The 15,111-nt window shown below is 38.1% G+C and overlaps 1 protein-coding gene across 1 annotated transcript in view; it reads right to left on the bottom strand.

The window, feature by feature from the left end:
• Positions 1-15,111, bottom strand: part of ULK2 (unc-51 like autophagy activating kinase 2) — a 59,392-nt gene that overhangs the window by 26,202 nt on the left and 18,079 nt on the right. Inside the window, exons 5-15 of the mRNA XM_084650717.1 lie at positions 14,997-15,033; positions 12,285-12,458; positions 10,842-10,915; positions 9,597-9,698; positions 9,139-9,197; positions 7,655-7,737; positions 4,272-4,322; positions 3,822-3,907; positions 2,845-3,016; positions 1,621-1,681; positions 1,268-1,360 (exon numbers count right to left, since the gene is read on the bottom strand). Of these exons, the coding sequence (XP_084506843.1) occupies positions 1,268-1,360; positions 1,621-1,681; positions 2,845-3,016; positions 3,822-3,907; positions 4,272-4,322; positions 7,655-7,737; positions 9,139-9,197; positions 9,597-9,698; positions 10,842-10,915; positions 12,285-12,458; positions 14,997-15,033 (992 nt within the window). The remainder of the gene's footprint in view (positions 1-1,267; positions 1,361-1,620; positions 1,682-2,844; positions 3,017-3,821; positions 3,908-4,271; positions 4,323-7,654; positions 7,738-9,138; positions 9,198-9,596; positions 9,699-10,841; positions 10,916-12,284; positions 12,459-14,996; positions 15,034-15,111) is intronic.

Here is a 15,111-nt window from a genome sequence, read left to right as displayed (position 1 = left end):
AGGAACGCATCAACTAGAAGTAACGGAGGAGGAAAAGGACCTTGGAGTATTGGTTGATCATAGGATGACTATGAGCTGCCAATGTGATATGGCTGTGAAAAAAGCTAATGTCGTCTTGGGATGCATCAGGAGAGGTATTTCCAGTAGGGATAAGGAGGTTTTAGTACCGTTATATAAGGCACTGGTGAGACCTCACCTGGAATACTGTGTGCAGTTCTGGTCTCCCATGTTTAAGAAGGATGAATTCAAACTGGAACAGGTACAGAGAAGGGCTACTAGGATGATCCGAGGAATGGAAAACTTGTCTTATGAAAGGAGACTCAGGGAGCTTGGCTTGTTTAGCCTAACTAAAAGAAGGTTGAGGGGAGATATGATTGCTCTCTATAAATATATCAGAGGGATAAATACCAGAGAGGGAGAGGAATTATTTAAACTCAGTACCAATGTGGACACAAGAACAAATGGATATAAACTGGCCACTAGGAAATTTAGATTAGAAATTAGACGAAGGTTTCTAACCATCAGAGGAGTGAAGTTTTGGAATAGCCTTCCGAGGGAAGTAGTGGGGGCAAAAGATCTATCTTGCTTTAAGATTAAACTCGATAAGTTTATGGAGGAGATGGTATGATGGGATAACATGGTTTTGGTAATTAAATATTCATGGTAAATAGGCCCAATGGCCTGTGATGGGTTTTTAGATGGGGTAAGATCCAAGTTACCCGGGAAAGAATTTTCTGTAGTATCTGGCTGATGAATCTTGCCCATATGCTCAGGGTTTAGCTGATCGCCATATTTGGGGTCGGGAAGGAATTTTCCTCCAGGGCAGATTGGAAGGCCCTGGAGGTTTTTCGCCTTCCTCTGTAGCATGGGGCACGGGTCACTTGCTGGAGGATTCTCTGCTCCTTGAGGTCTTCAAACTACAATTTGAGGACTTCAATAGCACAGATATAGGTGTGAGGTCTTTTTTAGGAGTGGTGGGTGAAATTCTGTGGCCTGCATTGTGCAGGAGGTCAGACTAGATGATCATAATGGTCCCTTCTGACCTAAATATCTATGAATCTATGAAACTTAATTGGGTGCATCTGAGCCAAAAGTTAATTGAGCAACCTTCTACTGCTAAAACCCAGTTAACAGCAAATAATAAAGAAAGATCTGGGATAGTTGCACTATCCTAAATGAGTTTCCAGTAGGCAACAGCAGTGTAAAAAAAAACCCTACAGCAACAGAGAAATCATTAAAAAGATGGGAGATCAACTCAATAACATACCTGTTAGCTGAACCAGAAGAACTACTTCGGGTGGAGCTTGAGGATGGTTTCTGTAAAGTTCCTGAGCTTCCAGAAATGGTTAATGGTGACTGCCTGTTAAAACAAGAAGCCACAAACACTGTCACAGAATATGAAGATCTATCTATAAAAAGAAAAACATTTAGTTCTCTGTCGAACTTGCTGATCTCGAGCTATTTAAATAGTCAGTGTGTGTTCTACTGGGCATATTCATCTTCCACACTCAGCAATGTAAAATTAAACCAGTCACTGCCAAAATCCAACAACTGTAAAGCCGTGCTACAATATCAGTTTTAGACTATGAAACTTAGTTCGATAAAACCCAGCACATATACCCTCCACACATCATGAAGTCGCTCGAAGCCCGTCTGCCAGCTGCTCCCAATGGCATATCATCTACAGAAAAAAGCAGAGAACAAACTGAAACCAACATAATTTAGTCAAGTCTTGAAGATACATCCTTCAATAGTCTTGCTTATATGAAATCTTTTTAATGTCTATTATACTTTACATACATGCAAACTAAAAAACTTTATCGCCATATTAGCTGCAAGAAATAATATGAACTGCTTCACAGAAGATATCCCAAATCTAACCCAAATGTAAGCTGTTCCAGAGAAAGTTGTTTCTGTAACAGACAGTTGGTTTTGAAAAGGAGTATCGAAGATTTTATTCCCAAATAACCCTAATGTTTAAGGCAACATATAACTAGCTGCAGCACAGTATGTCAGCGCTGCGAAACCCTCCACCACTGATCTCCAGAAACTCCTCGGAACACAAAATCACTTAACTGAGCCAAAGATCCTGGACAACATTTTTTAAAAACGGAGATGTTTGCAGTGGCCTGGGGAAAGCAGGTGATTCAAACAAGCCACTAAACATTCATGGCTTATGTTGCCATGATGAAAGTTTAACAAAAATGAAAACACTGAGTACCACGAAACACAATATACAGTATAAGCCTTGTGTGAAACTGTATGGTTGTGAAGTCTAGTCTTTCATTGTTTCTTAACTTGAGACAGTAAGTTGCTGTAGATGGAAGAAAGGCAAGGAACTGAACCTTATAAACTTGACTGGCAATGCTCAGCTGGTCTACAAGTCACATGCTATAGCATGCCCACAGTCAACTGCTAGGACACCTAATGATTCTATGCATCCCTTATTCACGATGGGCTTGTTTTTCCAGTGTTAATAAATCAGAATTCTCTGTGAATTAAAGGACCCTGATTTCAACCCCATGCCATCGTTGCCCTCAGGCACTCTGATAAGCAGCTCAGAATAAAACCTAGGATACAGGGGTATGTGCACAGAAACTAACCCTTCTACCTCTGGTGCCACCTCCAATCCTCACTCTTTTACAAATGATGAAATACACTCTGCAATAAACAGAAGGGTATTCTTAGGAAAGAAAGCACAATAAAATATCAAGGAACATGCTCCCAATATAAATTAAGATAGGTTTGGAGAAAATAAGAGCAACCCCAACAATAGGATACAAAAATATTTTTTAAAACAGTGTGGGAAGCATTCTTAAGCATCAAAATAAAGAAGATTCTTACATGAGTGATCTGAAGAGACGTTGTGTGGAACCAGAACAAAATCATCTGTGTCACAAGAAGAGTTCTTGCTACTGGTGCTAGCGGAATCTTTGGACACCTGAAGATAGTTAGGAGGACCCAATGGTGGGGAAGACAAGTTGTCTTCTTGAATATGCTGCATGTCTGGCAAGGACTGAAGAAAAAGTGAGAATCATAAGCCCAAATGGTTCACGATGCAGGATCTCCCTTTAGAGGGCAGGCTCCCAATACAATAGGGTGAATGCTACCTTGTGCATAGCTAGCTGGAAAGAATATAGGGAACAAAAGTAAAGGTGAAAAATATATGCATTTAAATTATAAAATTTCTCCGAAGTCTTTTAAAAATACTAATTTTAAATTTGAATTGTGAGACCCTTTTCAGATGGCAAGGAACCTTATTACTAAATACGTATGTAAAGAAAACCTTTTTTGAAAGATATATTGAAGCCAACTTAGGTGTCGTTTCAGATAGACAATTTCATATCCAGATAGATAATGTGACTCTGAAGTTATTCATTCAGTCATCATTCTTCATGGACCCAGGAAGAGATCGTGGCACTTACTCCAAAAAGGGCTAGAGAACTGACAGCCATCAGTCTCTGCCAGTGTAAGGGACCTTGTAAGAGTCCAGAAAGAGGCTATCCACGGATTACCGGGGAAGCTTATTCACTGTGTTGGAATTCACACCAGCACAACTACTGATCTGGCACAGTCTTATTAAAAAAAAGCATGAAGAGTGGGAAAGGATTGAAAACCTTTAAAAAACTGCTGCACTAAAAGGCAGCAGTACGGCTTGCTCTGCCTTTTATTTTTGTTTTTTAAAGTAACTGTTTAGACTATGAGAGCTGAAATTAAAAAACGTGTTAGAGGAGATTTGACAATTTCTGCCTGCACATAATAGCAAATGGAGGAATATGTTTTTGACAAGGGTTATTCTGGAAGCAAAACAGAGAACTTACGGGAGGAGAAGCAAAACGACAAGGAGAACTACCGCAGGAGCTGCCAGAGATTGAGCCTGCATACGTGGGCACTGGAACAGGGCAAGCTGGAGGAGGAAGAGAGGACTGAGATTTGATTAGATGAATTTTCAAACAAATGAATTGACACAATACAATGATTTCCTCATGGCTGGTTTTAATTTATAAACACTTTCAGAGCTTGTAAGTACACAGTTAACGCATTCACACAGTGCTACTTAAGACCAGCTGAAATGCCTAAGAAATGCGTAAATGGCAACTACATTTCAACCAAACATGACACTCAAAGATTTCACACTTTTTTTAAACTAACAGTGGAGCATGACTGCTGATCTGTGGAAGATGTTTCAGAAAGAATACGCCACTCAATAGCATAATTTTTTTCTAATATGGCTCACTTATGACAATAAGTGGGAAAATGCAACTACTTACACTTTTTGACTGTTGAAATCTGATCAAGGAAAGGATGGTTGAAGAATGCTTCTGCAAAACAAAAGGTGATACAAACGTCCGTCAACCTACAAACCATATTAGAATCTGCATTATAGCGTACAAGGCAATAAGTGGTTACCCTTCCACAGAATCAATACTTCACACCCAGATGCTGAAGAGCTTATAAAAGATTAAAGTCTTCCAGGTTATGTGTTGCTATTACACTTGGAAAGGAAATACAGTCACAAAAGCTTTAAAGAAGTGGCTTGCACTGAGAATCAGACCAGATGTTTAAGGGACATTTTATGACTCAATTTTAGGGTTGTAAATAACTGATATGTACAAATGGACAACGTTTGGACAGTCACTAATAGATGGGGTTCTTTATATTCAGTAACCCTACAGTAATTCAATTCCACGTTGCTAATCAAGATGGGAGGCTCCCTTACCTTTTGCACCACTAACTACTCCTTCTTTTGCAAACCCTCATGTTGTGGCCAGCGACTAAGTCAAATAAATTTTGAACTCCTCAGTGCTACTCCACAGCAGCATGAGGCATTCTCCCTTCCACTCCCCAAGGGGCAGAGCACGCTGCCTCTGTAGCTGGTTTCACAGTTTAAAGTGGAATTAATTTAATTTTTCCTCAACCATTTGTGCAATGAACTCGAGCAATTCATTGGTTATTGCTTCAATAACAAATCTTTGAATTTGTCACTAGTAACTGGGTACACTGAGATATGTTTAATTGCTTTGGCACATCCAGTTTGGTAGCACTTTGCATGGTTTATTTTATATTTCCAGAAGAGACAGCTAATTAGACAGGGAAAATGAATCAACTATGCAAAACAGTCCTAGATCTTTGTGAGCTTACAATTTGCTTAGAACAATTAAGGAGGAAAAAAACAAACAATGCTGTTCACTAGACTTAAGCAAATCTCTCTTTCTGCAACAGCACGATACAAGGAAGTGAGCATAATTGCATAACTCTGGCAATCTAATGATTAACTTTATCTGAGGATGAGGTGTTCTTGAGGTTGGGCACAACATCTGCTATTCCAATCTGTTCTTTTGTGATAGGCAGGATTTCAAATGCTGTTTATATTTTAGCAAAACACACAAGCAATTCAAATGATCACTCTTCATTTGTTTACAAATCACTGCTGCCATATTTAATGCACTCCCCTTTAAAGTCCTTTCCTGGCTGTGCCTGAGCTAAGGCCCCCCACCCCCTGCCAAGTGAAGCACACACTACAATAGGGCTTCCCTTGCTGATATCAGGTGGCCCCCCCCAAAACCCAAATCGAAAGTAAGGCGTTAGGTGACAGCTAAGCTATATGTTCACTTTGGCTAGTACTGTTTGCATTTCATTAATCAATTCAATAACTCATCTGTATCAGAATATCTGATTGGGAAGAAGATTTACTACTTTGTGCTATAGATTAGTTGTGCATTGTTACTTATTAGTATCAGAAAAATCAGCATTTGTGATGTGTTGACTTCTCTCTTAACCCATGTAAGTTTACAAATCAACTTCTTCTGCAACAGTCAATATGGCATGTGGTATTTTATCCACATTTTGCTCAGGGCCTGATTCTGCAGAACTTCCTACTAAGGGCAGCTCTTACTATGAATACTGTTGCTGATTTCAACAAAACTAATCGCTGTAGTAAAAAACTGCAGGATCAGGCACTTAGCTATTCTGTTATTGATTTTTTGGTCTGAATTAAGTAAAATGCTTTTTTATTTTTTGAGATATCTTGCCAGAACTCCGATAGCGAAACATAACAAGAATTAAAAATATTCTTATATGAAGAAAGAAATCTAGTGAAGAATTCAAAAGCCTATTGTGAATATTCTCCCCCACTCTCCTCATTGCACATACACAGGAACGACATAGGCCAAATTGTGATTCAACTTCTATATTTGCATAAATGATATATAATACCTAGGCTTGTGTATGCAGTTAAGTTGTGATCGCACAGTTTCACAAGCAGAATCCACAAAGTTGTATTTATTGTGTAGAGAGCAATCAGCACATAAAGCATTCAGATTTTACAAGCTCACAGCCATGTCTATTACATTTCTGACTGGATTATTTTCTGCTCCTCCTAGGCTTTAACAGTCATTGGTAATTCTCTACTAGCACTAATTCTGATCATAAGAAAAATATACAAATCTGTAAACAAATCATCCCAGGCATAATAGATACTTGGGAACTCGTTCTCTGCCAAATATGAACAAAGCTAGTGTTACATCAGTCTTTCATGCCCCTTCTACATATACACACAGATCATATAGATGTGAGCTCAAACCAGACATGATCTATACACCACTGTTAAAACAGAGATGTGTTGACATAAAGCATCATGTATATGCTTTACACAGGAAAGCAAAGGGAGAATCCAATTTTGTGGAAGCTGTATTTCTCTAATCAAAGTGGAAAATGTTTTCAGCAAATCTAAAGCCAAAAGAGCACTTTAAAAACAAATTATAAATCACTGTAACATGAAGTTTAAGGTATCTCACAATGAAGGCAGCTGTATCCATTCGAAAACAGTATGCAAACCAAACCAGACAGAAAAGCACAGCTCCTCTGCACACAGCTACCATGTGACAGCTGGCCAGCGAGAGATAGAAATCTGGCCTGGCAGAACAAGGGTTTAGTTGGAAACATTCCCCAACAATTACAGATGACAACTAGACATTAGAAAAGAAATGCTATAAATAGTACACCAGCCCACTATTTCAATGCTCCTTTTCTTTTTTAATTAACAACATTTAAAAGCTTGCAGGTTGTATAAGGTTTGTTCATGTTTAGAATGATTATTTATGAAATTCTGTTTCTTAGAAATAATCAAGGATTATGTAAGCAGAGCATAAGTAGTTGTTTACCACCTAATAAAATATGACTGGCTGCTCCACACCAACTGTTCTTGGGCACGTACCCAACACTGAAGCAAGCAGCAACAAGCAATTTAAAAACAGAAGTTGCCCACTCTCAGATATTTGTTTTCTATCTACTGTCACTTTTCCCTTGACTGCAACAAATTAACACTGGAGAAAAAGACCACAATTGAAAGTGGTCTACCAATCTACATTTAATAACTGGTCGTAAAAACAACCCAATCAAAGTCATAGATATAGATTTGTTTTCATATGGACATGAAGACATTCCTGCTAGGTGACTGTGATGTTAATTATCTAATGATTTGTGGATGAGTATCTTGTGTCCTCTGAGATGAGTGAGGGGAAAAAATATTTCACCTGTGTCTACATCCAATTAAATCAGATGACTGGAAAATTATACTGAATCTGTATATAAACAACAGAGTTAACAGAGAAAGTAAAAAGTCCCTGGAAATGTTTATCAAAAAATTACATACCGAAGTCCATTCTATCTTTTTGGTTTCTCTGAAGTAAACCCAACAGTAGGTCAGCCAGATATGCTGATGTTTCCCTAGGAATACTATATACAAAGAGAAAGAGAATCAAATATGCATTAATTTCTATTAATATTACATTCCTACCCAGGAAGCTAACATCCTGGAATAATACTGCATCTTCACAACAAATGCTTGACTGCCTTACGCAGGATACACATTTGGACTCAGGATGGGCAGTGAAAGGATGGTACATGTGCCACAGGTATTACATTACTCCCAAGTCAACACAGCAACATTAAATATCAATTCCTACTGGGTCCAGGCATCACAAAGGAAAGGAAAGTGGGATGGCTAACTCATACAATTGTCAAGAGGGAAATAGTGGCCCCAGAACCAAGGTTGTAAGAACTCAGCTGGTCAGCAATTAAAGCCAGGCATAAGGGGAATTCATACTTGATAAGCCTGGAGTAAACCAACTAAGACTTCTAATTTCAATTTATCAAGATAAACCCATTCCCCTCTCCCCAATATTCTCCTGATTATTCACATTTCTGAGTGGAGTTTTCAACTCCACGACCAGACTTGTGAAGAGACTCCCCCTTCAAATATAGATTTGGGAGAGGCTCCGCCTTTAGAGGTCTTTGGATGAGAACTATACAGTTGGGCCATGTTTTTCAGAAATGACTAGTGATTTAGGACACCTTGAGAGCCCAACCTGAGGCACTTGAAAGAGAGTAGTGCTCCAAACTTTCAGAAAAAGAGGTCCCTCTAACAGGTCTTCAGTGGGGCACCCAAAACTGAGGCACCCAAAAATCACTAGTTACTTCTGAAACTCCACCGTGATCTCTGGAAGACTGTCAGATATACACCAGTAGCTAATAAGTGCCTTATTGTACGTTAGTAGGGAAGACACCTTTTGATTTGGTATTTTGATGCTACAGTGCAGACAACAAAAACAAATGAAAAACAAAATAAAGCCAAGATGAAGAACTTCACAATATGTCACGCTCTGAAACAGTTCCCAAACCAGCACATAGTCCCTGTTTGTCTCCATGATTTATATAGCAAACCTGTTTAAAAAAAAACAAAAACAAAACACACCCAACTGTTGTCTGTCAGCCCTGCAAACTGAAGCTGAGATCTGAGAGTCAAGCTGGGTGCTCTCTCTGGTTTGTTCATCAGTAAAAGACTTCGCAAATGGAACTTAATTAACAATTCTGCTGATAGACTACACCCAGAAGAATCTAACTTGCTCGCCCACAGTTGTGTTGGCTCTGCAGAGCCAACAGGAGTAGTAAAAACGTATTTGTCACTGAAGTCAGTAGATATGATTTGACAGGCACATACAGCAGATGTGTTGGGTGACGTGGTTCCATCTTTATATAGTCACTTTGGGAAATCCATAACTGTATTTTAAAAGAGATGTAACCATCCAAATCACTTGATTTCCATAGATATAAAATTACTACACAAAATATACATACCTAGGAATCAGATTCCTGTTTTTTTCATAAAACATTCTCAAGTCTTGAGGACTATTGGCCTGTCAAATAAAAATGTGAATTTGTTTAAAAACCTCACTTCAGCAGAGAGAATAGCCTTCCCACATGTTTATGCACATGCACACAAAAAAGGAGACTTGGACAGTTCAAGTGGATACGTGGAAAGAGGCGTACAGTACCGTAAGGGAGATATGAGCTCAGAACTAACTTTACTGAGCATCCTTAGGCACATGCATCCCAGACTTCACATTCAGATCTCAAAAGGACCGAGTGTGAGCCACCCTTCTCTTCTGACTACGCACAGCCACCTGGTCCTTGAAACAATATCAACAACGTACCATGACGACATTATGCATCCTCATGGCTGGCTGCAATACCACAGCTGCTTCTGTCAGATGAAAATGACCAATCAAATGAGAGGCTGGGAAAATAAGTCTTACCTGAAAAGGTGGCTTCCCAACAAGACACTGATAAATCACAGTTCCTATACTCCACAGGTCTGCCTTGGCATCATAGTGTTGCGACATAATAACCTCAGGAGCCTGGAAAACACAGGAAAGTTACAGAAGGGATTATGAAAAACTGGCAGCCACAATGGTACAAATCAAATAGTTAATATTTATCTCACTGCAACAGGATCAGACCACAAATCAAACTGCAGTAATAGAAGGTCCAGTTTACTGCAACAAGGTCAGTATTTTGATAAGATAAAATTTAACATTTTAGTCTGTACCACTGTATGACTTCAGACACCAGACTGTTTACTTTTTAAACTCTGAACACCTGCATTCTTGGAGAAAAAATGTAAATCTTGGTGCTATTAATATAGGAAAAGGAGGCAATCTGCATGCATGGAGATATGCCAAATGATTAATATCTCATTCTTATACAGTGCTTTTTCATCAGCAGATCTCAAGTGCTTTACAAAGAAAGCAGTAAGTATCATCACCGCCACTGTACAGATGGGGAAACAGAGGAACCTAAAGGTGAAATGACTTTTTCAAGGTTACCCCACAGGCTAGTGGCAGAGCTGAAAATAGAATTCAGGTCTCCTGAGTCCCTGTCCAGTACTTTATCAACTAGGCCACACTGGCTCAGAAAGACAAAAGGTAATTAAAGTGAAATTGCTATCTGGAGTTATGAGTATGAAGGGAGAATACATAAATGCCATTTTCACTCCAACTACTGAAATAACTGTTCGTTTGCTCCCAGTCTTCTTCCAATGTTTGCATTCTAGCCATTTTCCCTTCCTCCCACTCTTATTCCACAGAAATTGGGAATCAGGCAATGCCCTACTTCAGAAGACAATGCCAGCAAGTACAAAAGCAACTAGTATGCAAGCTTACGGATTAGTTTCTAGTGCATCAAGTAGTATGCAAGAACCAATACGTCTCATAATCCATAATATCAACACAGATATCAAGGCTTATTTTAATTTACCAGAATATTTCTTCACCGCACTGCTAAAGAAATGCTCAGTTTTCCCCTCATTCCCTCTCATTTTAACAGTCATGACCTCCAGGTCTCAGAACAGCATATGCTGAAGAAATAGTGGAAAGGTGAACTGTATGCTCCCCTTATCCTCATTAAATAGCACACACTCACCTGTCTCTAAATGGCAAACCCTATTTCTTTGATAACAGAATATGTATCAAATACAGGATGTAGTTTAAAATACCACTCACCATATACATAGGGGACCCACACAAAGTGGCAGCCATCATGTTACTATGCAGGTAACGAGCAAAACCAAAATCAGCTGTTTAAAGAAACACACAGTCATTGAAAAGAAAAATAATGCTTAAACCTATGCACTCTATAATGGATTTAATCTTTCGTTATCTGCTGTAATCACCAGTTAAGAGTGAAAAGTAAGTGCAGTATTATCATAAAATGCCAGCTTAGTGGAGTAGCAGAAGGCTGTGTATAAACTCGAAGAGAAGCAAACAGGAACAATGCACCAGCCTCCTTAACAGCAAGCCAAGAAACAGCAACAGCATCATTTGTACAAATTGCTACTCAGCCAACTCTCCAGCTGCAGAGTACGCTGTTTGGCGTCAGCAGGAAAGGATTAAAGACAGTAGCTAAATATAAATGGTTCATTAAGAGTGATAAATACATGTCTACTTAATTAAAATCACATCAGGTAAAAGTTTGGAAATTTAAATTTCAGATGCCTGAACCTTTCTGCACAAACAAAAAGGTTGGAGAATTGTCAAATATGGCGGCAAGGGGAGGAATTTTGCCTTTTCTATACTGATTAGAAGACAGGAATGAATTTATTGGAATGGGTCATATCCTAAACAGGAATCTCATTTTTCAACAACAGAATGCATCATAAAAGAAACAAATTAAATACAAAATGTCTGTTTCAATGGAAACTCACTGCCCTAATTCATCGAGATAGAACATTTTCAGAAATTCAGTCAGGGTAAGGTCAGTACAGTTCATATCCCATGTCAATTACAATGCCAAACTCTTTCCTACCAAAAATATACCAAAAACTAAATCTAGAATCTTTTTAAAGAGAAGTCTTAAGAGTCCTACCGCCACAAGCACATTCTGAATTATAAACAAACTGCCGATTCAGACACATTCTGAAATGGACTAAAAATTAAGCAAGTTTTTAAAACTACAGAAAACCAAAGATTCATGTTCTCTCAATTAAAATAGTTTAATATTAGAACCATTAGTCAGCATGATTTTATAACTGTTCTTCAGGATACCTGTTTGATCAAATTTAACCAAAAAGTTCATTATAATTCAAATTTCTTAATACTGGGGACCCATCTGATAGCATAGACTTCTATTCTTCAGGTTTGTGTGATCTGCAGCAATTTAAATGAACAAACTCCTAAGGCAGAACCTTTCATTCTACTGCACTATAAAGTCGCAATTGAGTGGATTTCACTGTATTTGAAAACAGAACAGGAGTACTTGTGGCACCTTAGAGGCTAACAAATTTATTAGAGCATAAGTTTTCGTGGGCTGTAGCTTATGCTCTAATAAATTTGTTAGTCTCTAAGGTGCCACAAGTACTCCTGTTCTTTGTGTCGATACAGACTAACACAGCTGCTACTCTGAAAACTGTATTTGAAGTTTATCTTTTAAGGAGAAGAAGAATTTACCTATTTTGATTCGTATGCCACTGATGCTTGACTTCCTACGACTTGCGTAAGACAACAAGATGTTCTGTGGTTTAAGATCTCTATGAATTATTCCCTTACTATGTAGGATACGCATAGCGGCTGCAATCTGCTGGAGGAAAACTCGGATGGTGTCTTCACTAAGTGTTCCTTTAGCTGAAAATACATATATTTAAACACATGATAAAGTAAACACCACCTGTATTTATCTTGAGCAAAACGGAATAAATGTAACACCACTGAGCTGCACTGAAAGTCTGAAAGAAAACCAAACAAGTCACATTCCTGCATTCAATTAATAACAATGGTATTTTAAAGTTTTTCTATAAATGCATAATCCCCAATTACACATTCAATATGCATTTCTACAGCTTTACTACTAGTGATATTTTTGAGTTATCTGTATTTACAGTAGTCTACTCAGCTTTGTGGCATTTTGATTGTAAAGCTTGTCATCACTGCGGAATGCTGTTCTGAGCCATCTAAAAACTATAGAACTACAGGAGGCAAGCAACAGGAAAACAGTTTACTAAACATTTACTTAGAATTGCACAAGTATAAAAGGTGTGCAAGACCATGCTGCCAATATTAAACCCTAAATCTGTTCTCTCTGTTAATTAAGTTACATTCCATATAAGTAGCTAAAGTATGCTGGAAATAACATTCATATACAACAGCTGTGCTTCAAAGAAAATAAACTAAATTTTTTTTGTATAGCTCTCAGAAAGATGTTAGATGACTTGTGCAGGAACATACCATGCAGTATGAGAAAATATGTAGCTTTTTAAAAAAAACTAAACGTATGGTCCGATCCAACTCTCCTTGAAGTCAACTGGAGTCTTTCCAATGATTTCAATGGAAGCTAGATCAGGCCCTTACTATACATAGATGCAGTAACAGCAGCTGTTAGTAAACAAAAATCCATTCCACACAAAAAGATAAATAAAGAATGTGATAAAGATGATACAAAAATGTTACTTTCCAGGGAAGGATGATTTATTTCTCCCCAAAGAGAAAACTTTTAAAAAGATGATTTTAAAAAATGAACTCATGTCATGATTCTGAAACTTGTGTCATCACCCTAAGCAGAGGCATGCAAGAGGGTGAAATCTCTGCCTAGTAAAACAAAAGTGCTTTTTCACAAAGCCTCATTATCCAAGTAATTCAGCAAATTTCTAGAGGCAATTCCTAGAAAAGGGAGTGGGGAAGAATCAAAACAAGGTCAGCAGCACCACAGACTCAGATTTAGAATATAATCTGACAAAAATTTGCACCATGTTACCGAAGTGTTAGATTAGAACTTTTCTTCTTTCAGCTCTACAAATAATGGAATGTTTTAAATTCAGCTGTTTCAGGATAGGGACAAAGGCATGACTTAGACCAGCTGTGCATGGACAGAATTCTTATAGATCGATCACTTATTTTATTAGCTTTTGGTAGAGTTAGCATTAAAAGAAACATTTACAATGGCTAAAAGACATAACTTTTATACAAATGCAAAACCTGAAGCTGTAAAGACAAATAAGAATTTGTTTTCCAAATTCTTGGAGAGGTGTGTTATAACATAAATATAATAGTTGGAATACTTCTTCCACTAGATTTAAGAACAGCTACCGAACATAAACAGAGCCATACTGGGTCAAGATCAATGGTCCATCTAGCACAGTATCCTGTTTTCCAACTGTGGCCAATGCCAGGTGCTTCAGAGGGAATGAAAAGAACAGGAAATCATCCAGTGATCCATCCCGTTTTCCACTCCCAGCTCCTAGAAATTAGAGACTAAGGACATCCCTGACCTTCGTGGCTAATAACCATTGACGGACCTATCCTCCATGAACTTAACTAATTCTTTTTTGAACCCTGTTATAGTTTTGGCCATCACAACATCCTCTGGCAACGAGTTCCACAGGTTGACTGTGTGTTGTGTGAAGAAATACTTCCTTTTGTTTGTTTTAAAGCTGCTGCCTATTAATTTCATTGGGAAATTTCACTGGAAAGACTATACAGTAGAAATAGATGGTGGCAGTGTAAGTTTATATCAGAAAGTGGAGCAACTGATGGGTATTCGTTGGGTACATACAGTGATCCATGTTGCTAACCAAAAAACCATAACCTCCTGACCCAACATTAATAGTAAGTTTCACCATCTTAAAGCATTTTCTCCTAATTCAGCCACATAGGAGCTCAAATCTCTGACTTCCTATGTGCTTGGGCATCACAGAAACTTAAGTATCCTGGTACTTAACCAGAAACAGTAAACTGCATTGCCCTCACATACAGGATTGCAACAGGGTTTCCCATAGCATTCAAGACTCCCCAGGACAGAAAGCAAAGAATAAACCAAAAAGGAAAGAAAGTCCTCAAAACATAGCCTCATTAAATCCTTCTCAAGGCACAAGCACCTCCTTACACTTGGAAACTGAGTTAATTAAACTGGGTGCAATCTATCTAGAATTTATTTCAAACAGAAATCACTTAACATATTCAACATTAGCTGCTTTACTGTAATAGTGAAATTTGGAAAGCAGGACATTCAATGACCACATTCAGTGTCGACACTGATGACATTAGAGATATTACACAAATAAAATATCTACATCAGAAGCAAAAAAGGAATACTGATGGATTTTACAACTGTAGACTACAGTGTTTAGCATGACAGTATAAAAATAGAGAAACACGGTAATCAAATACCTTGCAAGTAATCTGCCAAGTCTCCACCATTGCAATACTGTTGAAAAAAAGGAAAGGCTTGTACTCAAAATGTAGATGTCTGAATGTTCACTCCATTTATTAGATGTTAATGTTC

Source organism: Lepidochelys olivacea (assembly GCF_965140295.1).
Source record: "Lepidochelys olivacea isolate rLepOli2 genome assembly, chromosome: 17".
In the NCBI taxonomy this organism is placed as follows: Eukaryota; Metazoa; Chordata; order Testudines; family Cheloniidae; genus Lepidochelys; species Lepidochelys olivacea.
The sequence above is the reverse complement of the archived record's forward strand: the minus strand, read 5'-3'. Positions and strand labels throughout refer to the sequence as shown.